The sequence below is a fragment of the Lemur catta genome, chromosome 6 (genome assembly GCF_020740605.2).
Source record: "Lemur catta isolate mLemCat1 chromosome 6, mLemCat1.pri, whole genome shotgun sequence".
Taxonomy (NCBI): Eukaryota; Metazoa; Chordata; class Mammalia; order Primates; family Lemuridae; genus Lemur; species Lemur catta.
Window position 1 is genome coordinate 5,862,841 of NC_059133.1, and position 25,919 is coordinate 5,888,759.

General features: G+C 42.4%; 1 protein-coding gene across 1 annotated transcript in view; it reads left to right on the top strand.

Annotated features, from left to right (window-relative positions):
• Positions 1-25,919, top strand: part of ARFGAP3 (ADP ribosylation factor GTPase activating protein 3) — a 49,822-nt gene that overhangs the window by 17,063 nt on the left and 6,840 nt on the right. The window contains exons 6-14 of the mRNA XM_045554742.1: positions 2,208-2,295; positions 7,316-7,375; positions 8,759-8,805; positions 9,774-9,916; positions 14,419-14,547; positions 15,022-15,144; positions 20,562-20,693; positions 22,234-22,357; positions 23,768-23,858. Of these exons, the coding sequence (XP_045410698.1) occupies positions 2,208-2,295; positions 7,316-7,375; positions 8,759-8,805; positions 9,774-9,916; positions 14,419-14,547; positions 15,022-15,144; positions 20,562-20,693; positions 22,234-22,357; positions 23,768-23,858 (937 nt within the window). The remainder of the gene's footprint in view (positions 1-2,207; positions 2,296-7,315; positions 7,376-8,758; positions 8,806-9,773; positions 9,917-14,418; positions 14,548-15,021; positions 15,145-20,561; positions 20,694-22,233; positions 22,358-23,767; positions 23,859-25,919) is intronic.

Consider the following 25,919-nt stretch of genomic DNA (forward strand, 5'->3'; position numbering starts at 1 on the left):
GAAGTGCTGGAAAAAAATGGATGGGAGCATTGTCCAAAGGATTTGCAACTAACCTGAAAGAGTTCCCAATGAGCAAAACCGGAATAATTTGAACAACAAAATAAATGATGACAGTATTGGATTGTAATCTGAAGAATAAAATAGATATTCGCAAGTCCATAGCGATATAAATAAGTGATTGAATAAATAAATAAATGAATGGGCAAGAAGGGCAAATCGTCCTTGTAGAAGAGTTCTGAATCATATATAGTCATGTGTTGCTTAACAACAGGGATACGTTCTGCAAAATGCATTGTTAGGCACGTTCGTGATACTCTGAGCATTATGGTGAGTACTTACACAAACCTAGATGGTACTGCCTCCTACACACCTGTACAGCATGTTATTGTACTAATACTATAGGCAATTGTAACACATTGGCAAGTATTTGTATATCTAAACATAGCTAAACATAGAAAAGGTACAGTAAAAATAGGGTATAAAAGATGAAAAATGGTACACCTATATAGGGCGCTTACAATGAATGGAGATTGCAGGATTGGAAGTTGCTCTGGGTGAGTCAGCGAGTGAGAGGTGAGTGAATGTGAAGGCCGAGGACATTACACGACTGTAAACTTTGTAAACACTATACTTACACTAACTGAATTTATTAAAACATTTTTTTCTTTCTTCAATAATAAATTAACCTTAGTTTACTGTAACTTTTTTACTTTATAACTTTTAAATTTTTAAAAACTTTTTGACTGTTCTGTAGTAATACTTAGCTTAAAACACAAATACATTGTACAAATATTTTTCTTTATATCTTTATTCTATAAACTTTTTTCTATTAAAAACTTTTTTTATGTTTTAAATTTTTTTGTTGAAAACTAAGAAACAAACACACACATTAGCCTAAGCCTACACAGGGTCAGGATCATCAATATCCACATCTTAACCCACTAGAAGGTCTTCAGGGGCAGGGGCAGTCCCACTAGAAGTGATCTCCTATGATAACAATGCCTTCTTCTGGATACCTCCTGAGGGACCTGCCTGAGGCTGTTCTACAGTTACCTTTTATTTTTAATAAGTAGAAGGAATATATTCTAAAATAATGATAAAAAGTACAGTTTAATAAATACATAAACCAGAAACATAGTTGTTCATTATCAAGTCTTAGGTACTATACATAATTGTATGTGCTAGACTTTTATACCACTGGCAGCACAGGAGGTTTCTTTACATCATTATCATCCCCACATGTGAATAATGCATTGCAATAGGACATCACTATGGCTACGATGTCACTTGGTGCTAGGAATTTTTCAGCTCCATTATAATCTTATATGGGGTCCATCGTTGACTGAAACATTCTATGTGGTGTGTGACTGCGTGTATATACTGTACCTCCGCTTCAGGAAGCAGAGCTTAACTTCCCCTCCCCTTGAGTATGAGCTGGACTTAGTGCCTCGCTTCCCAAGACTAGAGTATGGAAAGGGAAAAACAATGACTTTACAGTGGGAAAAACGGGGAGACACCACCTTAACCAAGTGATCAGGGTTAACACGTGTTAGGGCATGATGATGTGAGAAGGGCATCTCACCTCTGTGGTTTTCTTCCCCCAAACCTGAGTCTAATCGTGAGAAAACATCAGACCAACCCAGATTGAGGACCATTCTACAAAACTCCTGACCAGTACCCTTCAAAAATTTCAAAGTCATGAAAAACAAGGAAAGACTGAGCAACTGTCACAAACCAGAAGCAACCAAGGAGGCATCACAGCCAAGAACAGTGTGGGATCCTGAACTGGATCCTAGAAGAGAAAAAACACATTGACAGAAAAGCTGGTGAAGTCGAAATGAAGTCAGAGTTTAGCCGATGGTGTTGTACCAGTGATCATTTCTTAGTTTTGACTTAGATTTACCACAAGTATTTTAATGTTAGAAGAAGCTGGATGAAGGGCATATGGAAACTACTATCTTTGCAACTTTTGTGTAAATCTGAAATTGTTCCAAAATAAAACTGTTATTTAAAAAGAGGGAAAATAAGAAATTTGATCATGGAAACAGAGATTTAAGAATAGACATGTTTTATCTTTCTGCTAAGCCCACTAAGCAGGGACTCAGAAGGGGGCTATTTAAATTGTTAGGTTTCTCGCCTGCTTTGATTTGTTTTTTATGACTGTTTCCTTGCTTTGTCTGCTAACAACTTTTCTTGTCTTGCTTCAGGTGAGTGGCACAGCTTGGGCATCAGCATCATCAGAACTGTCTTCTTTTACACCAAGGGCCATGGAAACCACTCCAGAAAATAGCGAAGGTGGAGTCCTTAGACTTGTCGTATGTTGCTATTCTGTGCCATTCTATGAAACTATTAGAAATTAAGATGTAGACCCTTCTATATTAACAGGAGGAAATATCCATGATAGATTATAAAGTAGGGAAAAATATTACTGAACATGGAATATTATCTCCTTTTTGTAAAAAAAGAAATAAACATATACTCACAGAAAATATTCTAGAAGGTGCACACCAAGTTGTTAAGTAAAGAATGAAATTACTGAGGAGGTTTAGTTTCCGCTTGACACAGTGTTGAAGTTCCTGAACTTTTATAATGAGTGTGTTTTACTTTTATAATCAGAAAAGATTTCAACTTAAAAACTATTATATAAATAGTTGATACCTAATGATTCACATGTGGTGAATTTATTGTAAGATTACATTTATTGTAAATATACTTACATCAGTTGCATATTAAAAGTCACTTATGTGATATGAATAGTCAGCTCTTCCTGCTTTAAAATCATGCGTCTTTTGTTAGCCAGCACGTTAGTATGAGTTTACAACAAAAATGTAACTTTGGACAACTAAGCAGTGAACTCATGGGATGTGGTACCGTAAGAAGTGCTGGCTTATATAAACTGAACCTGGAACAACTTTAAGGAACTTACTGTAACAGGAAAGACTGAACAGTCACCAAACTTCAGGTTGGATGTTAGTACTGAGAAAATTTCTGACAAGGATTTTGCTAGGGGGTTGGAAAGTAAGTAGTGTTTATCAAGAAAAGAGTCCAAGGAGAGAGGAGTGTTCAGCTCTTTCCCAGAGTGGAGTCGCTCCTTCGTGTGGAACTGTAGGCGTAAGGGGAGGACTGTCTGAGATTTCCATCACACAACAGATTGTAGAGTGCTGGCTTCTCATCTTATTGGTGTGGGAGTAGACAAATCAGTGGATCAGGTTAGGAACATTTCATATCCTGGAGAATGATGGGTTATTTAATAAATGGAATTTGGACAAGTGCCAGGGCATTTTAGAAAAAAATAGTTAAACAAAGGAGAGTTCTTTATTTACACCAGAGTAAAATCAGGTGGATCAAAGATTTAAATGAATATATGATAGTCCTAGGAGAAAATATGTGTAAAGCTTTTCTTCTATCCTAGATTGGGAAAGCCCTTCTATGCATATTCAGACCTCAGAAAAGATTAATAAATCCGACTACAGATAAATTAACATTTCTGTTTTGAAAAAGTACTTTAAAGTGAAGACAAATGATAAACATTTGCAATTCATATCTAGACAAAAGGCTTGTTTCCTTAATATGCAAAGAACTCTGATGTGGCTGTTTTGTGTATGATTTGGATCCTGTGGATTTTTTTCACATTCATTTTTTAGGCATATGACCTTAGATGCCTTCAAGGAAGACATTTATACAACTCTAACTAGAGCTTAGCTTTTTGATTTCTTAGCTTTATGCTATACTGCAGCCACACCGGCCCTTAGGTTCTTTCCTGTGTTTGCTTTCTGTTTTGCTTGGAATGTGACACTTGTCCCCTGATTGGCAAGGGGCTGCCTCCTTATTGGAGTTTCAGCTTTAAGTCCAGCCAGCAAGCTCTCCTAGTCACAACTACGTTTATGTATTTTTTCTTTCTCAGCACAGCACACCCAGTTCTGGAAGTTACTGTGTCCATTAGTTTGCATGTCCACTGTGTGTCCTTGCTACTGAGCTGTGTACTCCTCCAGGGAGAGATTCTTTTTTAAGATGAGAAATATACCTGAGCCATTTATTGGTTTAATATTATCTATAAAGAGAGAAGAATTAATTCCAACATTCTCCTAAGTAACAAAGAGAAACAGTGGATTATATATCCTATGAAAGTACAGGTAATAATTTGACTATTGTTACTGTAAAAATTTTTTTTTCTTTTTTTAATTGAAAGGGTCTCACTCTGTTGCCCAGGCTAGAGTGCAGTGTTGTACTCATAGCTCACTGTAACCTCAACCTGTTGGGCTCAAGTGATCCTCCCGCTTCAGGCTCCTGAGTAGCTGGGACTACAGGTGCATGCCACCACACCCACCTAATTTTTACATTTTTTGTAGATACAATCTCACTATGTTGCCCAGGCTGGTCTCAAACTCCTGGCCTCAAGCAGTCCTCCTCCCTCAGCCTCCCAAAGTGCTGGGATTACAGGTGTGAGCCACCACTATTACTGTTACTATTACAGTTTATTAGCAGAAGAGGTTTTTGAGATTCAAGGTTACTTCCCACAGGAGATATGTGTAACCTCTGAATTCCAGATGTCTCAGTTTGTTTTACTAACAGAAACCCAAGTAATTAAACACAAAATGAGATTTTGTTCCTGTAATTTACGTTCTTAACTGAAGAGTTTCTCCTAAAAGGATTTATTGTTTATAATTCCATTTCCTTTTGCACCTATAATAGCACTTTCGTTTGTCCAGAATTTTTGTTAAGCAGCTGCTAATTAGGGAGACCTGTTGCCTGAGGCTTCACCTAGAATTTCATGTGTCAGCCATGGGTGACAAAGTGCAGTCTTGAGTGAACTTAAGGATTACAAAGTGAAAAGGAGAAAACAAAAGAACTTTAACAAACAGAAATGTGGAGCATGAAATACTCTGCTTCTGTATCCCTGTGCGCTGCTGTTTCTCCAGTGCCCAGAGCAGGTCCTGGCCCATAATAGGTGTCAGTAAATGTGGTCAGTTGTTTTCTCTACAAAATGTCATTGTGCTTAGTCATCCTGCTTTGCCTATCTAAATGCCTTAATCAAAGTTTATCTTTTAAATATTTATAAAAATGAAACAGTAGAGTTTCATTGTAAACCACTGTTGGAGCTGACATTTAAAAAATAATAGCTTTGTTGACATATAATTCACATATCATAAAATTCACCCTTTTAATATATATAATTCAGTGGTTTTTAGTATATTCACAAGGTTGTGGCACAACCATCACTATCTAATTTAAGAATATTTTCAGTCACTTCCATTTCCCTCCACCCCTGGCAACCACTAGTCTACTTTGTGTCTCTGGATTTGTCTAATCTGGACATGTAAGATATATGAAATCATACAATATGTGGCCTTTTGTGACTGGCTTCTTATAGCTATAATTTTTTCAAGGTTCATCCATGTTGTAACATCTCTCTCAGTACTTCATTTCTTTTTATGGCCAAATAATATTCCATTGAATGTATATACTATGTTTACCTATTTTTAAAGTAATAAAATAACAAAATATATTTTTAATGAAGGTTTAATGGATTTTCTAACCAGGATCACTTGAGGATTTAAGGATTACAAGCTAGGCAAACTGGAAAACAGGGCAGGCCGGGTGCAGTGGCTCACACCTGTAATCCCAGCACTTTGGGTGGCTGAGGGGGGAGGATTGCTAGAAGCTAGGAGTTCAAGACCAGCCTGGGCAACGTAGTGATAACCCATCTCTACAAAAAATTTAAAAATTAGCTGGGTGTGGTAGTGCGCATCTGTAATCCTAGCTATTTGGGAAGCTGAGGCTATAGTGAGCTATGATTGCACCACTGCACTCTAGCCTGGGTGACAAAACGAGACCCTGTCTCTTAAAAAAAAAAAAACACCACAGGACAGATTTCTTGGCAACTGAAAATTTAGGTTTCGATCATTGATGTAATTGGTGCTAGAATTTCCAAATGTTAACACACATTGAGTGTGTAGTCCACATATGTTCTAGGTATCTTTTTTTTTTTTTTGAGACTGAGTCTCGCTTTGTTGCCCAGGCTAGAGTGAGTGCCGTGGCGTCAGCCTAGCTCACAGCAACCTCAAACTCCTGGGCTTAAGCGATCCTCCTGCCTCAGTCTCCCGAGTAGCTGGGTCTATAGGCATGTGCCACCATGCCCGGCTAATTTTTTCTATATATATTTTTAGCTGTCCATATATTTTCTTTCTATTTTTAGTAGAGACAGGGTCTCACTCTTGCTCAGGCTGGTCTCATGAACTCCTGACCTCGAGCGATCCACCCGCCTCGGCCTTCCAGAGTGCGAGGATTACAGCCGTGAGCCATCACGCCCGGCCTGTTCTAGGTATCTTATACCAGGTCACTTTAAAACACCAGATCGTGAGAATTCTGAATGATATTCGTTAAAGGGACCACTAACATTTCTTTCTTTTTTTTTTTTTTTTTTTGAGACAGAGTCTCACTCTGTTGCCCGGGCTAGAGTGAGTGCCGTGGCATCATCCTAGCTCACAGCAACCTCAAACTCCTGGACTCAAGCAATCCTTCTGCCTCAGCCTCCCGAGTAGCTGGGACTATAGGCATGTGCCACCATGCCCGGCTAATTTTTTCTATATATATTTTTAGCTGTCCATATAATTTCTTTCTATTTTTAGTAGAGACGGGGTCTCGCTCTTGCTCAGGCTGGTCTCAAACTCCTGAGCTTAAACAATCCGCCCGCCTCAGCCTCCCAGAGTGCTAAGATTACAGCCGTGAGCCATCACGCCCGGCCTGTTCTAGGTATCTTATACCAGGTCACTTTAAAACACCAGATGGTGAGAATTCTGAATGATATTCGTTGAAGGGACCACTAACATTTCTATTTTGTAAAGGTGTTGGATAAAAATTATACTTCTAGGGGAGAGGGGATGGGTGTATACCTACATATGACTGCGTTGCACACCGTCTGGGGAACGGTCACCCTCGAATGTTCTGACTTGGGGGGATGGCGGTGGGAGGGGATGGAGGTATAACTATATGATGAGTGCAATGCGCACTGTCTGGGGAAGTGACACGCTTGGAGTTCTGACTCGGGGGGATGGGCGGGACATGGGCAATATATATAACCTGAACTTTTGTACCCCCATAATAAGCTGAAATTTAAAAAAATTATACTTCTACCTCAATGGAATTTTAAATCAAAATTCTTAGAAGGATAGAATATGGAGCTAAAAAGAAAGATGATCATTGACAGAATTGCATAAGATATATATTAATATTGAGCAAGTTGAATTATTATACATTCAAGAGCAAGTTTGATGAGTATATTTTCTGCATTAATATCAATGTTTTAAATTTTCAGGTGGACCAGAAGAAGGACCAAGTGTGGAAGGTCTCAATTTACCAACAAAAGCTGCTTTAGGTAATATGCTCAAAACCCTATACTGTGATTTAAAGAGTGAGACACATTAAGAAAAAAGTGAATCCTAGCACTCTGGGAGGCCGAGGCGGGTGGATCATTTGAGCTCAGGTGTTCGAGACCAGCCTGAGCAAGAGCGAGACCCCCTCTCTACTAAAAATAGAAAGAAACTATCTGGCCAACTAAAAATATATATAGAAAAAAAAAATTAGCTGGGCATGGTGGCGCATGCCTGTAGTCCCAGCTACTCGGGAGGCTGAGGCAGTAGGATCGCTAAGCCCAGGAGTTTGAGGTTGCTGTGAGCTAGGCTGATGCCACGGCACTCACTCTAGCCCGGGCAACAGAGCAAGACTCTGTCTCAAAAAAAAAAAAAAAGAAAAAAGTGAATCCTGTCTTTGCATTCTGCCTAGGTGTCTCTATTTATAGCATCATGAATCTATTAATGAGATTTTATTAAGCAAAAGTTGCTGTATTTTAGCCAGCTTTATGAATATAAGCTGCAGCAGTCTATGCACTTAACCAAGATTGCTGTTGTTGCTTTTGTTTGTTCGTTTGTTTATTTATTTTTTTATTACTACCCAAACCTCCCTATTTATTTTTTTAATTACATTTTTTTCTTTGAGGCAGGTGGTTGCTCTGCTACCCAGGCTGGAGTGCAGAGGTGCTATCATAGCTCACTGTAGTCTTGAACTGCAACAGTAATAGCCTGTGCCAAAAAAAAAAAAAAAGGGGGGGTGGAAAAAAACTAAGATTTTATTTTTGCTGAGTTTTTTAAACATCATTCTAAAAACAGAGTATATAATCTATGATTAAAATTTACCCAGAAAATGATTTTTAAGAAACCTTCTCTAAAAGCACCATATATTTGTGGCAATTTAGAAAGTAGCACTACTAAAATAACAGAATGCTCTGTACTTCCTTTGGCTAATATGATAATATATATATAAGCCAAGGTGAAAAAGCACGTCACTGACTGCTTTAGATGTACACATAATACCTGGCTAACTTTATATTGTAAAGTAAGTTTCAAAGTTTTGAAGAGTAGAGCTTAATAGAAGAATTTGTTCTAATATATACTTAAAAATGCTCCTGAAGAAAATACTGAATGGGGCAAGCCCAGGCTCTTTATTTCTCTTCAGTGTGGTGTTCAAAAATACATTTTCTCTGAGTTTGGACCCTGCGTGGAATCACTGAGGACTCCACTTTGACTTTGCTCTGTTACTCTAATATACACTTGCATGCTGAGTCTTCGGTCTGACAAACTAATGTGAAAAATGTGATAGTCTCTTAATGATGTACAGTATCTTACAATTAAAAGATACACTAAAAAGAAAAATTATGTGTGATTTCTATTGGTCTGACACTTTAACTTTTATTTTTTGGCAGAAGTTTCCTCTATCATAAAAAAGAAACCAAATCAAGTTAAAAAAGGAGTGAGTATTACATAATTATGTATAACATGTCTGGTAGTTCAGCTTTAAAACTAAAAAGCCATTTTATCATTTTAGTTTTGTTTTTTATTTTGAGCCATATTATAATAAATGTGGCTTTGATAAAAAGTCTATGTTTTCTTTAAAGAGATGAATATTATACTTAGTGAATTTTTTCTAGAATGAATGTTTAACATTTCTTCTGTCTATGATAAAATTCTGCAAAACATTAACAAAAGCCCCCTGGAAATTTCTGTGCTGCTTGCGTAGTTGTATAAGCAGTGACATCTTGGGAGGCTTAGAGGGTAGTCATCTGGTGAGCTTTCAGATACAGTGACGCATTTTAGAGTCCCGTCCCTGGAGGCGGGGTCCAGGGTTTGAATCCTGGCCTTGGCACCTACTGGCTGTGTGTGGTCTTGGCCGTGTTGCTTAACTTGCCTGAGCTTCAGTTTCTCATCTGTATACTGGGTATAGTACAGTCAACCCTCCACATCCTCATCCTCAGGTTCCACATCCTCGGATTCAACCAACTATGGGTTGAAAATATTGGGGGGGAAAAAACTAATAAAAAATAATAATAATACAACAATAAAAATAATACAAATGAAAAAATACAGAATTAACAACTATTTATATAGCATTTACATTGTATTAGGTATTATAAGCGATCTACAGATGATTTAAAGTACACAAGAAGATATAGTTAGGTTATATGCAAATATGGTGCCATTTTACATCAGGGACCTGAGCATTCTTGGATTTTGGTATCCAAGGGGGTCCTGGAGCCGGTACCTGGAGGATACCAAGGGAGGACCATAATGATGCCAGCTTCTCAGAGTTGGGGCTAAGCAAGAGAACAAATGCAAAGTGCTTGTCAGTGTCTGGCAGGCAGTAAACCTAAGTAAATGTTAGTTGTAGTTACAAAAGTTTTCAAACAACTTCGATAGACTATAACTTTATATATCTTCCAGCTTGGGGCCAAGAAAGGAAGTTTGGGAGCCCAGAAACTGGCGAACACATCCTTCAATGAAATTGAAAAACAAGCTCAAGCTGTAGATAAAATGAAGGAACAGGAAGACCTTCTGGCCAGGGCGGCCCCTAAGGAAGAATCAATGTAAGTTTAATTTTTTTATAGTAATATGTTTTGGGGGAATAAAACTGTTAATTAAACAACTCCAAGATTTGCTTTCCAAATGCCATTAATTTTTAAGTCTGCATGAGTAGAGTACTGCAAAATTTAGTTTTATGAAAACTGATATTGCATTGATGTGGGGATTGGAAGGGAAGGGACTAGTGGCGAGGGGGCAGCAAGGATCTTTGGTTGAAGCTGTGAGGCAGGACTGGGGCAGTGACAGTGAGAAGGGAAAGGTGGAGATGTGTGAGAGGTATTTGCACATAAAAGATGCTCAGCACTCTTAGTTTAGAGAAACACAGATCAAACCACAGTAAGATACTGCTCATACCCACTAAGGCAGCTATACTAAAAAAGACTGACAGTGAGAAGTGTTGGCTAGGATGTGGATGTAGAGAAATTGGAACCCTCATGCATTGCTGGTGGCAACGTTAAATGGTGCCACTGTTGTGGAAAGCAGTTTGGCAGTCCTTCAAAAAGTTAAACATAAAGTTACCATGTGACCCAGCAAATCCACTCCTAAGTATATACTCAAGAGAAATTAAAACATACATCCACACAAAAACTTGTACAGGAATGGTCATAGCAGCATTACTCCTAAGAGCCAAAGTAGAAACAGCCCAAATACCAATCAACTGATGAACAACAAACAAAATGTGGTGTATCTGTACAATGAAATACTGTTCAGCCGTGAAAAGGAATAAAGTCCGGATAGATGCTACGACGTGGATGAACCTTGACAGGTGTATGCTGCTGGGTGCGGCAGTGCACACCTGTAGTCCCAGCTACTGGGGAGGCTGAGGCAAAAGGATCCTTGAGCTCAGGAGTTTGTGACCAGCCTGAAGAACATAGTGAGACCTCATCGCAAAAAGAAAAGCAAAAGAAAAAAGTTGATGCTAAGAAAGAAACCAGTCACAAAAGACCACATATTAAGATTCCATCTCAATGAAATGTCCAAAAACAGGCAAATCCATACACAGAAGGCAGATTAGTGGTTGCCAGGGGCTGGGGGAGGAGAGAATGTGGCGTGACTGCTAATGGGTATAGAGTTTCTTTTTGGCGTGATGACAATGTTCTGGAATTAGATAGTAGTGATGGTGCCACAACCTGCAAATGTGCTAAAAATCACTGAATTGTGTACTTTAAAAGGGTGAATTTTATGGAATGTGCATTACATCTCTGTAATGAAAAAGTAATTATAAAATGAAGTCCTATTGGGGGCACAGACTAAATTCTAAATCCATGATGGAAGGCCATAGCTGCAGTGGTTTCTCCAGAGGTTTTGAGCCGGGGCCTTGAAGGAGAAAGAGAAGGAAGAGTTTAAGAGAATGAAGAAAAGGGAATGATGACGTTTGTCTTGGAGGGAATTGCCTGGGTTGGAGAGGTTGGAATGATAATGTGGAGCCCCTTATAGTCTGACTGGTAATTTACATTTTACCTGAGAGGCAGAAAGAGCTCCTTAAGGGGTGCAGTGCTGAAGGAAGGGCTCTCTCAGGAAAAGGAGTGTGGTAGTGATACCCAGGACAGGAGGAATGAGAAAAACTGGAAAATGGGAAGCCAGGAGCCAGTTATGAGACTGGGGTTTTTTTTGCTTTTTGTTTTTCATTTATTGTTTTTTTGAGACAGAATCTTGCTCTGTCACCCATGCTAGAGTGCAGTGGCATCATCATAGCTCACTGCAACCTCAAAGTCTTGGGCTCGAGTGATCCTCCTTCCACGGCCTCCTGAGTAGGTGGGGACTACAGGTGCATGCCACCACTCACCCGGCTAATTTTTCTATTTTTAGTAGAGACGGGGTCTTGCTCTTGGTCAGGCTGGTCTCAAACTCCTGGCCTCAAGTGATCCTCCTGCCTCGGCCTCCCAGAGTGCTAGGATTACAGGCATGAGCCACAGCACCTGCCCTAGGACACTGGGTTTTAGTAGGCATTTTTAAGCTCTTGAGAGGTTTTTGTTTGTGTTGAAAACAGAAGAGAAAGATGGCCATCTGGCAACTGTGTGTGACTGGGTATCAAACACCAGAAGAAGAGAAGAAAGGAGGGGTGCGTGCAACAGAGAAAGGAAAGGCAACTTCATCCCTATTTCTTATGTGTGTTTCTTTTCGTGGTGTTTTATTTTCATGTGTATTCTGTTTTAGCTTAAGTTACTGTGAATTGTATAATGAAGAAAATAATAACACCTCTTTTATGAGGCTGTTTTAAGGATTATCTTAGTTAATGCTCATTAAAACACATCAAACAGTGCCTGGCACATAATAGGTGCTCAATCCATGTAACTTCTCCGTTCATACTGACAGTTAGTGGAATTTATCAGGTAAGCCCAGATAGTTTGAAATTCTTTCTCCTTGTCGTTTAACTCACAGAACATAGGGGGCAGCACTAAACTGTATTTAGGTTAAATGTGGTTTGAAATGTTTTATGCAAGATTTACATTGAGTTGTCACAGACTTTAATTTCTCTTAATAAGTTAGGTTTTTGACCATGGACAAAGAGAAAGATTAAATTTGAGTGTTTAAATAGCTTCTCTTGGTGTTTGGGAGTGCCCAGAGTGCTCACGCTTGAGGTCTCCCTGAGCCTACCAGCGCCCTTCCTGCCGTAAGCGGGACGGGGAAGCATAAACTCCTGCGGCCGTGGCGTGTTAACATTGGGAGCAGCAGCCAGCCTTCACTCGTACCCTCAGCACAGCTGTTCCATACATGATGGCAGCAAAGATGCACATCGGGGGGATTCTATGAATTTGATTCGGGAACCCGATGGGGCAACTTTTTGCCTTGTTTAGAACCACCACACCACTGTGCCATAATCACCGTTGCTGTCACTCAGGCCTGTCACAGTTTCACAAACCAGTGCTATGTCGGCTAGGAGAAGGCACACAGGTTTTATGCTTAGGAAAATGTGAGAGTGTTATTTTCCAAGTTAATTTTTTTTAATGGCTATAAATAGTTCAGCTCAGTAAACCAAAGGGCCCATGCAGTGCCCTGATCCTCGCCTTCTGGCACTTTCTCTGAGCATCCTCAGAGGTTTTCTGTGTACACACATGGTAGGAAGGGTAGGAAGAGGGAGAGCTGCCCCAGACCTGCTCATTTGATCTGGGCGTCCTGCAGTCCTCCCTGGAGCCAGTACCTGTAAGGCTCTCGCAGTGCTGAGAAGCGGTGTTCCTACCGCACTCTGCTGGTGCTTCCAGGGCACTGTTCAGTGAGCCTGGATAGCCAAGTGCGTGCTTGTAAGGAGTGACCCATGTCAGATAGCCTGAGAAGGAAAACTTTTCCATCTCATATCTTTCTAGTAGACCCCTTTCATTCCCATCCATTCATCTTCTCCAGAAGAATCTGTTGTTACCATTATATCTATTCATGATTTTAAACAGATACATTGTTTGTTTCCAAAAAACTATTAATATACTTGAAAGAGTATCATTTATTTCCTAAAGAATAAAATAGCCATAACCTGTTTTGTGGGAGTAATAGTAAGGAAAATAAACTGCCAGATTAAAACAGACCAAAGAAATCATGCTTGACTCATTAAAGAAAGGAAACAGCAAAAGCAAGATTGTTTTTTCCTCATAAGAAATTCTGTTGTCATTCCCTGTTACTACATGAACATTTGTTTATATTACTGTAGAATTTATACGGTTCTTCTCTTATAAGGAATTTGTGACATTTTACATGCCTTTATAAAATGGATGATAACTTAGAAATCCTTATAAGTGACGTATATCACTTTTCAGGGCCCTGAAATTGTGTTGCTGTCTCACTAATGTGATATACTGCTATTATTGCTAATATTGGTATAGTTTCCTTTATGAAAAATTAAGTATTAATATTTTGCATGTTTAGAAATCTGAGAGTAAGGACAATGTTTTATACACCTTTCCCCCCTTTGGTGCGTTGTTTGTGCAGGCATTCGATAAGTAGAAGATCAGTGTATGACTGGTCGTGCTGGAGAGACATTGGCTGATGAGTGTGCCGTTTTAAATGCTCTCAGAAGCCTGATTACATAAAGAGACCCCACAGGAAATTCTTTTGTAAACTGAAGAATCCTTTTACAATTAAGTAACCCCTCCTTAATTAATCTGTTTGTAAAGTCTATTTTTGTCTTAGAGCAGACCAGTCGGACTAACCTTATGCTTTGATATTTAATATGGAAGTGTAATAATAAAATATTAATCTAAGTAAGAAATATTGCTTTTTGCTATCCCATATGGAAGTAATTTAGGTATACATTATGTTATTAGACAATAATAAATAATATGAACTAAACACTAGTGTAGGTTCAGCAGCATTGAAAAAGTGGCTGTAAAATTCAAATTTTCTTGAGCATCTATTCAAAAAAGAAAGGTTAAAAAAGGCCAGTTTGCCTTCAGAATTGTTAATTATGGAAGAAGGCGTGAAGCTAAAAGTATAAATTACATTTTTAAATTTGTTTAGTATTTTAATCTAAGAACACGGGATTAAAGCTAAATTAAAGAGCATTTGGTTTTTCTGGCAGGGTTTCATCATTACGATTAGCCTATAAGGATCTTGAAATTCAAATGAAGAAAGATGAAAAGATGAACATTAGTGGCAAAAATAAAGTTGAATCAGAGAGACTTGGCATGGGATTTGGACATGGCAGAAGGTAGGTGAGACTCTGCTTTCTTGGTGTTCAGAACGTAAACCAGTTTGCTAATCATTAGTGGATTTTCCTTGGACTGTGTCAGTTCCACCTTTAGAGGTATTTTCCCGTTATTCCTTGCCTTCTTCAGTTGTTTTTGCTTTACCCAAGTATTCAGTATAGCACGAAAAATTCCAAACTTGGTTCTTAGAGAAAAGGAGATAGGTGCAGCTCATCGTTTAGCACCCGCCAGGGTGGGCGCCGCAGACATCTCCGATGTACGCGACGGTATTTGGTGTAATTACAGCTCTCACAAAGATTTCATATTTTTGGAAGCTTGTTCCAAAGAAGTATTGTTTTATTGTTGATGGTTTTAACCCCACTAATAAATTTATCTATGTTCAGAATATAGATTAAAACATTCATTTTTTGGTGAAACAGAAGTCTGTGTGAACCAACTGATATAATTCTGTTTCTGTTTTATTCTGTTTTCTCAAGCGCAATTTCACATTCAGTGACTTCAGACATGCAGACCATAGAACAAGAATCACCCATCATGGCAAAACCAAGAAAAAAGTATACTGATGACAATGATGATTCGTATTTTACTTCCAGCTCAAGGTAATCTATTAAAAATCATCATTAAAGTGTCATTTTGAAAAACAGTGACTAGTATCGACTTACTAGTTTATTTGCATTAGGAGCAAGTATAAATCAATTTACTTCATTGTTCTTAAAAGCTTTGGCTGTAGCCAAGACTGTCCTTTGGAATAAAAATTGGTGAAACATTTATAAATGGACAATGTTTGCTAGTATTAAAATTTTTGATAATAAAATCAACTGAGAGTTAAAATTAGAGCCAGTAGAGATGTATTTATCTAAAATGTGAACTTGGGCCATTTCTCAGGCCCGTCTCTCTCTCCTGGGACCTGTGAACCTCACCCAGGAACGCTCCAATAAAGCCTCGTTGCTTAAAAAATAAATAAATAAATAAAAAATAATAAATAAAATGTGAACTTTGAGAAATCTGAAGAATCATGAAGGTATATATTAAGTTGTTTAGTCTTAGCCCAGCAGTTGAAATATTTCACAGTCATGGCTTAGGCTTCAGCAGATTTGTTTCCGAATACCAGCTGCAGGAAATTCCAGCTGGCAGGATGGGGAGTATTAAATTAACTCTATTTGTGTGTGTATGTTTATTAATGAGGAACATGATTGCACTTTGAGGGGATCCCAGGAGAAAGCCTGGGTCCCTCTCCTGCAGCGCTCACTGTCTGGTTGGGGCGAGATGCATAACTGTGGGTGAAGCCAACCAGGGAGAGTGGCTCAGGTTCAAGCAGCCTACAGGGGCAGCAAAAACATGTTTAAACTTGAATTGACTCACTCTGTGAGGTCCCCCCAAGGACCTGACCACCCAGGGAGAGGCCTGCTAAAAAGTCACTAAGTGAACCTGGAGCTGGGCACAGCTGAGGAACAGAGTATGGGCCCAGGGGCCAAAAGGCCTGCATTTGAAGCTAGGCTCTGCCGCATAATGGCTGTGTGATTGTAGCCCAGTTATTTAACCTCTCTGTGCTACACCTTCTTCATCTGTAAATCAGGGGTTCTAGCAGTACTTACCTAACAGGGCCATATAAGGATTAAATGAGATATGGCATTTACAATAGTGCTTGGATCTTATTATGTTTAGCTGCTGTTAGAGGAACTCAGTTCAAGAGACATGTGACACAATCTAAATGTTTAATTACTATTGTTAAGTAGTTAAATTAACCACATTGTGACCACTCCAAGTCAGGGGTTCATGTCTGTCAGTCATGACGGTGCTTACCAGGAGCTTCCATCGCTGGCATCTTGGAGGGCTTTAGAGTTGTCTGGCAATTGTATGGGTTTGAAGGGTTTTCATATGTACAACAGATACCTAGATAGATTTCATATATAGAGCAGGTATAAATATATTAACTAGAATCAAATTATGAAATTATATATATTCCTATCAATGTTTGTAGATAAGGGATTGTATAAAGAGTACTAGCCTTAAAAATTTCTGTAAGCATAGCTCCAGATTATTTCAAGTCCAGGTATTTTACCAAAAAAAAAAAATGGAGTTCAGTGATCTTCCATGTCACTGGTTTTATTTCTGCCTATCTTTTGTAACCTGTATAATGCACCAGGTTTCACTTTACTCAGAGGTTATACCCAAATCATGCCTTTTAAAGTATTTAAATAGATTTTAAATGGGCTTAAATTAAATTTGTAGTTTGATTTGGAAACTCATGCATGTCAGATCATTTCAGACATGAATATTAAAAGACAGACTGAGTCAGAGGAAACTCTTGGTAGGGCAGGTTCTGCACTGGCGTGTTTGTTCTTGGCACAGCACTGAGTGACCCTAACCCTGACTGTCATTGCTGGTCAGTGACTCCCGCGGGCGGTAGTGTAGGAAGGTGGAGAAGGTAACTTTGACTTTAAATTCTGGTCCTTGGTAGCAGGGCTGGTCAGAGAAGCGGCTCCAGGTGGGGTCACTTGCTGAGTGGGTGCTTCCAGAGATCCTCACCAGCTCCAGGTCACCGACAGGCTCCTGTGGGGCTTTCTCTGCCTTGTAGGGGCTTTAGGAATCATTTAGGTTTCTCCTTCTTCCAAGGCTTAGTTAAAAGAGTTAGCCTTAAAGGCCTTTGTTGCTATGAAACAGTAATTTACAGTTTGAAATCTGGGAGCAGATGGTCTTTTTAAATAGACTCCACTTCCCCACTCTTGCCAGAGAGACCTTGCTGCATTGTTTATCATGACCTGCAGGTCGTCTAATAGGAACATAAATGCCTTCTCCAGCCCTCCTTGGGAGGACAACCACACTGGTAGAACAAGGGTGCTATTAGGTACTTTGGCAACTGAGGTAATATAAACATGGACTCTGAAAGCAAGCATATTAGTTCCATGAAGAGCTCTTACTGCTTCCAAATTATTCATTAGCCCATTAGGACTTGAATGTTATAAATTATGAAATAGTTCTGCCTCTATTAAAAATAAAATCAAACATATCCTTGGGTTTTTTTTTTATTGAGTTCCATTATTTCCAGTACATAAACAGTATAATTATATATTGAGTACAAGATAATGAAACTAGAAGAATGTGCTCAGCCTTATAAAGTCAGTGTGGGCTTCACTGGAATAGAAAACTGTCTATAGCAGTAAATCAGATATAATGTGATATTAGGATGCTTTTATCAAGGGATTTTAAAGAATGTTTTCAGGGTTGGATGAAGACAGAGTGGGAAGGCAAAAATAAAAGTAAAAATGTATTGAGAACTAGGATCTAGAAATCAAAACGTTAGAAAGTGAATAAGGTTTGGGGATGGGGAAAGGCTGTTGTGTTTCCGAAGAGGGACTAATGGCCATTCAGTGAGGGCACTGGAGGCCCGGCTGGGGTCTGTCTGTCCCCGCAGTGAGTTGCTGGGTGCCTCCTGCATGGTGCGAGAAGAGCACAGAGAGCCTCCTGGGTGAAGGGTAAGAAGAGAAGGCCCCACCCAGCCCATGCCTGGGCTGCTGCCCCACAGGCTGGTCCTAGTCTGGGGGATGCAAGATGGCTCTCTCCTGACTTCTGAATAGTCCAGTCATTTAAAAATAATCTGATGCCTCTACATTCTAGGATAAGCACATTGGCTTATATGAATGAAGAGTGATATTTTCTTAGAGTGGTGTTAAATCTGCAAAATTCTAAGTGCCAGAATCTCAGAGTTGTGGAGAACCTAGAAGTTCCAACCCACCCCCACCCTACACCAGGCCAATACTTGAACCACCTCTGCACCCTCCAGGGCTGTCCAGCTTCTGCTGGACCCTCCCTTCTCCTCAGGGCAGCCATTTGGTCGCTGGGACGCTCCATGAGAAATGCTGCCTTGAACTGACACGGCTCCCTGGGCTTCTGCACTCACAGCAGCCTCCCTCCCATAAAACAGTTTGCAAGCCCTGTGCGGGCAGAGACTGAATGTCTCCTTGCCCCATGTCTTCCCCGAGCAGAGTGCCTGACCCCTTGCTTATTAAGTAGTTTTTAACACATTGACTGCCACATGAGTTGTATTTAACTCAGGCTAGTTTTGAGCCCAGGGCCTCGTGAAGTAAAACCCTGCAGTTGGTTTGTGAAAATCTTAACTTGTTGATGTCCTTATTGTTATAGTTAATACTGACAATTCTAAAAACGAGCATTGCGTTGCATATAACTTAACACACAGAAAACAATAAAAAAAATAACAAATTAGAAAAGATTGTTTTGTTTTAATAAAACACCGTGGGAGATGTTTTTTTCTAGTGTGGCAGTCAGTGTGTTAAATTCCTCATTGAGTTGGTCTTAGTTCTTTCCCTAGGCTCTTATAAATAAATCCCTCAAACATGTGAGGTTCACCTTTCAGGCCAGCATGCATCCTACATCTTTTGAACCTTCCTCTGATGTGACTTCCAGTCCCTGTGACATCCTGCTCTGTCTTCTTTGATGGGAGTCTCTGTTCCTCCAAGCAGCCTGCAGGGCACAGCGCAGGTCCACTCGCCACAGGGAGCGCCTGGTCGGTTTCTAGCTGAAATACAGAGGCTTTGAACACGCATTTTCCTTCCTGGGGCAAAGAGGCGGGTGTAACAAGATTTGTTCTTAATGACCTTCTTTCCAAAGAAGGCAGGAACCATGTTTAGAAATTATTTTTTCTCTGTTACTGATATAAAATCACACTATCTGCTCCAAACGGCAGGTTTATCCCCTGTTGCGTTTTTGTTTTTTTTTTCTCGGGAAAAAGAGTATACATGCTCTTAGCATTTCCCCCCCAGATCTTAGCTCACCTAGGTCCCTGGCCTGTTTATTCTCAGGGGTTCTTGCTGTCCTCTCACATTCATCTTTGGTTACCGGCCCCTCTGACCGCCTCTGGTGCAACTCCTTACAGCAGAGGATCCTGGTGCTCACCCTCTTTCCTGTGTGCTCCCTGTCCTTACTCTCTGGGGAAGGCCTGGATGACATTTTTTAAGGCCTCTGTATTCTCTTCCAAGTCACCTTTCCTCTCCTATGACCCTCCCTGGGATCTGCCTTTCTGAACGCCTTGGAATCCGCCCTCAGAAGGAGAGCCTGTCTTGCTGGACTGCTTCTCCATCCTGAGCTGTTGTCAGTTCTGACGTGGCACATCCACCTCACCTAGCAATCTCTGTCCTGTTCCAGGCAGACATTGCTGCTCTAGGTCAAAAATTTTTCTCTCACCACACAGGACCAAAAGCTGCCTTTGAGTGCTGCTCTCTGAGCAAAGCCCTGCTCAGTGGTGCTCGGCTAATGAAGGTGTAGGCAGGCCCGGGGGCCAGCCTCTCCTGAGATGCTTACAGATCACATCAGATTCACTGCAAGCTCCGGACTGGAAGAGCATCTGCAGAATGGTCCAGGGATCAATGATCCATAGCACTGTATCCAACTCCAGGAGGAGGTTAATCACCATCATTTTTATCATTTTCATTTCACGTGCTTAACACAGAAGGGACTGCCAGCACGCAGCTCCTTGGATGGGGTCAGCACTCCAGGCCCCGCACCATTGTCTGTGACTTCCTAGCCAGGCAGAGCTAGACCTGAGGAAATGCAATATGTAACCTGTGGTGAATGACATCTGGGGACGTCACGTCCGGATAGGCTGGGTTATACTGGGATAATAAACATCCCCCCACATCACAAGGGCTTAACACAATGGCAGTTTATTGTTCATATGAAGTCAGCTGACGGTGCAGGGGACTGATTATCCAGAGTACCTGTCTTCCAGGTGGCACCTGGATTGTTCAGACTGATGGAGGTTTCACCTGCCTGAGGCTGTAGCACCTGGAAGACACGACCTTCCATGCTGCAAGGGAAGAGAGGACTGGGCGGGTTGAGAATGGGCTCCTGGAAGGGCTTGGAAATGACACACCATAAGTCTGCTCCTGTGTCACTGGCCAGACCTGGTCGTCCTCTTGGTCCCGGAAGTGAGAGAAACTGACATTAGTGAGTGTGAGTAAGGGCCTCTGAAGTCACCATTGTACTCTTGCTCACACAGGTACTTTGACGAGCCATTGGAGTTAAGGGGCAGTTCATTTTCTAGCTGGGATGACAGTTCAGATTCCTACTGGAAAAAAGAAACCAGCAAAGATACGGAAACAGTTCTGAAAACCACAGGCTATTCTGACAGGTATGAACGGCAAAACTTTGGGCTTGTAATGATAAACCCATACGTCTGTAGGAAAAAAATGACTGACAATATGATGACATGAAAATCTCTTGTAAGACTAGTAAATGATTTCGTTCTACTATTTCAGGAATATTCTTGTTATTTTAAATGAGTGATTCTAAATTGGAGGTGCACATCAGAATCTCCTGTGGACCTTGTAAGAAACATGTATGTGGAGGCCTCTGCCCTGGACCTTCTGATCCGTGGGTCAGGGATAGCCTAGTGTAGGAAGGTGTCACTTTTGCCCCCATTTTAAGGTATTGTGTACATAGTAAAATTTGTCTTTTTTAGATTATAATTCTGCAAGGTTTTTTTTCTTTTTTATGTAGTTCTGCAAGTTTTGAAAAGCACATACAGTCATGTAACTACCACCAAAACCAAGATACAGAACAGTTCCATCACACCCCAAAAGTCCCCTATGCCTGTGGTCCCCAACCCCTGGGCCTTGGCCTGGTGCTCAGCCTGGTAGGAGCTGGTCTGCACATCCCCACCTGAGCTCTACGTGCCCCCCCATTCGTGGGAAAATTGTCTTCCATGAAACCAGTCCCTGGTGCCAAAAACGTTGGGAACCGCTGCCCTGTGCCCTTTGTAGTCACCCCTCCCCTCCCCCAGCCCCTGGCCACCACTGGTCTGTTTTCTGGCCTTGTGATTTTGCCTTTCCCAGAATGTCACGTAAATGGAGTCATACGGTAGCTGCCTTTCTCGTCTGGCTGCTTTACCTTGTCCTGGTGCATTGATGGGGACTCAGGCGTGCTGTTGCGTTCACTCTTCTTCATTGCCATGTTCATTTATTTGTTCTCTGTTGAAAGACTGTCTCCAGTTTTTGGTGATTATGAATGAAGGACTATGTAATTTATTGCCCAAATCAGGGAGCTGTTGAGAGTGCAAGGGGACACTACAAATATGTTGGGACAACAGGTGTAACCTGAGATTGTCCCAGGTAACTGGGATGCACGGGTTCCTCATGTTACAATCCTATGTAATATAGAGCAGTGTCCTATGGATATTACAATGTATTCAGTATGTATTAGCTGATTTGAAATTTGAAATAATAGGCCCATCCTAAATAAGAAATCCTTCAAATATTGTGTGGTTTGGATATTTGTTCATTTTTTATTAGAATTTTCAGGCTTTTTTAAGTGGCCTGAAATCCTTTTACAAAATTTACTGCCGTTGGCTTTTATTACCACATGTTCTCAGTCTATGAGTGGGACCAAAATAATGTGTACACATGGACACAGAGTGGAATAATAGACATTGGAGACTCGGTGGGCTGAGAGGGTTGGGGGGTGAGGGATGAAAAATTACTTAAGGGGCGCAGTGTACACTGTAGCCCAGACTTTGCAATGATGCACTATATCCATGTAGCAAAACTGTGCCCCCAGTCTATAAAAATTGAAAAATTAAAAAAAAAACCCAGCACATATATACACTATAAATGAGAAGCACATTTGCCTCACTTGAAATGAGTTTGACCTACGTTGGCTGTTTTTCACCGTAGACCTACTGCTCGCCGCAAGCCAGATCATGAGCCAGTTGAAAACACAGATGAGGCCCAGAAGAAATTTGGAAACGTCAAGGCCATTTCCTCAGATATGTACTTTGGAAGGCAAGCCCAGGCTGACGTAAGGGTCCAGAGAGTTTCTGTGGGGGCCCCATGGAGCATGAAGGAAGTGTGGGTGTGGGCGTTGTGGGAGGAGGGGACCCTGCGTGAGACGGGCTCAGGCTGCTGGAGACCCCTGGCTGGAGAGTGCTGGAGCCAGGACTCGAACCCAGGTCTGTCTGACTGATCCTCTACCTGTCGCCTCGGCAAGAGGAGAGCTTGGGAGGCAGGGACCGAGTCTCATCGTTCTCTTACTCCTCTCTCAGTGTAGCCATTATTCAGTATCTTCTGAGCAGATTGTGGGTGATTTTTGATACAGTGATACAGCTGTGATTTAATAATTTTTTAAGCATAGTTAAATGAAGCACACAGATGTTTTCCTTTTAAAAAATTTTTTCAGCCTGAGCAAGAGTGAGACCCCGTCTCTACTGAAAATAGAAAAAATTAGTCAGGTGTGGTGGCTTGTGCCTGTAGCCCCAGTTACTTAGGGGCTGAGGCCGGAGAATTGCTTGAGCCCAGGAATTTAGTTTGAGGTTGCTGTGAGCTAGGCTGACGCCGAGACACTGTAGCCTGGGCAACAAAGCAAGACTCCGTCTCAAAAAAAAATTTTTATTTTTTTTTTTGTATAAACAGATCTCACTTTGCTCAGGCTGGTCTCAAACTTCTGGTTTCAGGCAATCCTCCCACCTCAGCTTCTCAAAGTACTAGGGTTACAGACATGAGCCACCGTGCCCAGCCAGATACGTTTTTTGGGAGTAGATATATTTATTTTCAGGTGGATGTCTTTTCTCAGAAATGTTAATGAGTTCGTCTTAGTGGAGTCTTGCTATACTGTAAGACTCAAGTGGACATGGAAAGGTGCGGGTTCCCCTCTCACCCTGCAGCACTGGCGTGCTCATGCAGAACTCCTGGAGACACGTGTTACTGCCAGGCTTCGAAGACTACACGGAGAATGATTTCCTAACGTGTACTGGGTGTATTTTGCAGCAGTAGAACTTTCACCATCATTCTGTGGATAGAGTTGCCTCTTGGCCATTCCTCCAGCCCCTATAATTTGCCTTGTTTTAAGGGTGATAACATTCAAGTTCAGTTATAAAATACTGTGGTGAGGCTTGGAAGAGAGCCTGGGAGTGGCCTTTCCTGGCAGCTGCTGGAAGCAGCACAGGAGAGAGATGCCATGCTCCCCGCTCACACCGAGCGCTGTTGGCTGGGTGTGGTATGGTGATCTGTCCACCTGTGACCTGCCTCCTGTCTAGGACGTGAGCTTCGTGCTGTCCCCAGGGCCTGGCCGTGGGGTTGGCATTCACTAACTGTTGGAGAGAGAGAGCCTAGGAGGACAAATATTTCAAATGACAGCTCTTTGGTGATTCTCTTTGTAAGACTGCTCATGAGTTTTTGGATTCTAATGTTTCCTTTTCCTTGTCTTTTCCAGTATGAAACCAGGGCCCGGCTGGAGCGGCTCTCGGCGAGTTCCTCCATAAGCTCGGCTGACCTGTTCGATGAGCAGAGGAAGCAGCCAGCAGGTGATGGGGGCACCGGGTGGGGGTTGGTCTGCAGCATGAACACATTGGTTTGGATGGGACTTTTCCCTTTTCCAGGACATTTTAGCAGCCGTTACTTGATGCTCTTATCTCTGCTGTAAGTCAGGTAGAGCAGAAGTTAGTATTCCAGGCTTCACGCGTGAGGAGACCAAACCATGAAATTTAAGCAATATCCCCAGCGTGACCTGGCAAGTCATTGTCAGAGATGAGTGTTTTCTGCCATAGCGTGAACGTGGTATCACGTCCCACGTAGTGTCTTAGCGTTGGAGGTGGGTGGCCCCGGGCTCCCAGTGACGCCAACCACTCCACAGCTGTGAGTGCTGGAGGGTGTCATGGCACTTTTAGCCTCAGTCTCCTCCTCTGTAAGGTGGGGGGATGATGCCTACGGCGCAGGGTTGTGAGGCTTAGGTGAGATGCTGTGTGTAAAGTGTCCCGCCCTGTGTCTGGCACACGGCAGGTGCCTCCCTCGTAGGCACCAAGGCTGGACAGAGGTGACTCCACCAGGGTCAGTCCTCCAGAGAAGGCAGGACACAGCTTTGGAAGTGGGCAGGCGGAGAGGAATTGCCTGTCTCCCCCATCCCTCTCTAGGGTTCAGACCCCAGTGAGCTGGTGTCTGGGCATCCCAGGGCTGGGCAAGGATGAAGCGGCCTGTGAGCCCAGGTGGGGTCCTCTGAGCGCAGGCCCCTCACACACCTGCACCACCCTCTTCTTGCACCTCGGCGTCCCCTAGAGTCAGGAAGGCCTTGAGAGAGGGCCCCACACCCACCTTCCAGGCTGCAGGGGTGAGGGAGCTCTGTGGTTGACATTAAAGGGGCAGCGCCCTCTGAGGTCATTTCAGGAATCCACTTGTCAGCAGGAGAGCCAAGGGGAGGGAGGACTCAGGAGCCAGGCATTCTGGGCCTGGTGCCCTCTGCGCCCCTTGTTTCCAGCCCAAGAGCTGGGTGTGGCTCTAGGAAGGCCATAAGGTGGCCAACGTGGACACCACTTGGCCTTACAGCACAGAAAACAACTGTTTTCTGAGCCCAAAGAGAAACAGCCTCAGCAGAGAAGGTCTGAGTGTCTGGGACATTCTGTGTTGAGGTTTGGGATGTTAGAGACCCGTGTGGCTGTGGCGTGCACCGCCAGGTTGCCGTGCTACAGTGGGAGGGAGTGTTCTAGCTGGGTGGCACCCGGGGAACCAGGGCTGTGTACTAGCAGAGCAGCTGCCAGAGTGAACAGCCGGTGGGCAGAGAGGCAGGTGGCCCTTCAAGGAGCCAGGGACCCGGGCCAGTGGGCAAGCTCAGCATGTCTGCGACCAGTGTGGGCGGGTGGGGGGTACAGGGGGGACAGCCAAGGCCATGGCTCCTGTGAGCCACTCTCTGGGCAGGCGCACACCCTGTGCCTTCTTCCCCACCCCCAACCTCAAGCAGAAGGACCTGTTGCCCTTGGTCAGCCGTGTGCCAACTGGGCATTCCCTGCGTCTTGGTGGGGACAGTGAGGCTCATTGGCTTGTGTTCTCATCTCCAAATTTTCCGTACCCTGGCATTTTGTCAGGATGTCAGTCTTTTGTGACCACCCCATACAAAGAGATGCTCTGGCTGCCTTCAGAGGGACCCCACTCCCAGCCCCGCTGTCCCCAGGGGTCAGTGCTGGGCCACCTCGCAGAGCCCTGGGGTAGCTGACAGGTCAGTCCAGAGACCTGTGTTGTAGAAAATCCACCTCCTCGGTGCATGCTTTTGTAATTCAAGTCGCTGGGAGTTTTACTCTGAAACATTATTATTTGTTTAAAACAAAACAAAAAAAAGGTTAGGGATCAAATGAGAGCAGCCTTCCCAGTTGTCGGAGGAAAGCTGTGGCCAGCCTGTGTTTACCCTCCTCTTCCCTTGGAGGGAACAGTAGAAAACAAAGGTCTGTTAAGTGTTTTGACCATGTGTGGGTCCCAGACAAACTCTGGTCAGTGGGGTGCGAGGCCATCCAGAGACCTTGTCCCCTGCCCCTGCCGGCCAGTCGGTTGCCTGGCAGGGCTCGTCCTCCCTCCCCTGCCTCCATCCCAGACCCTAACGG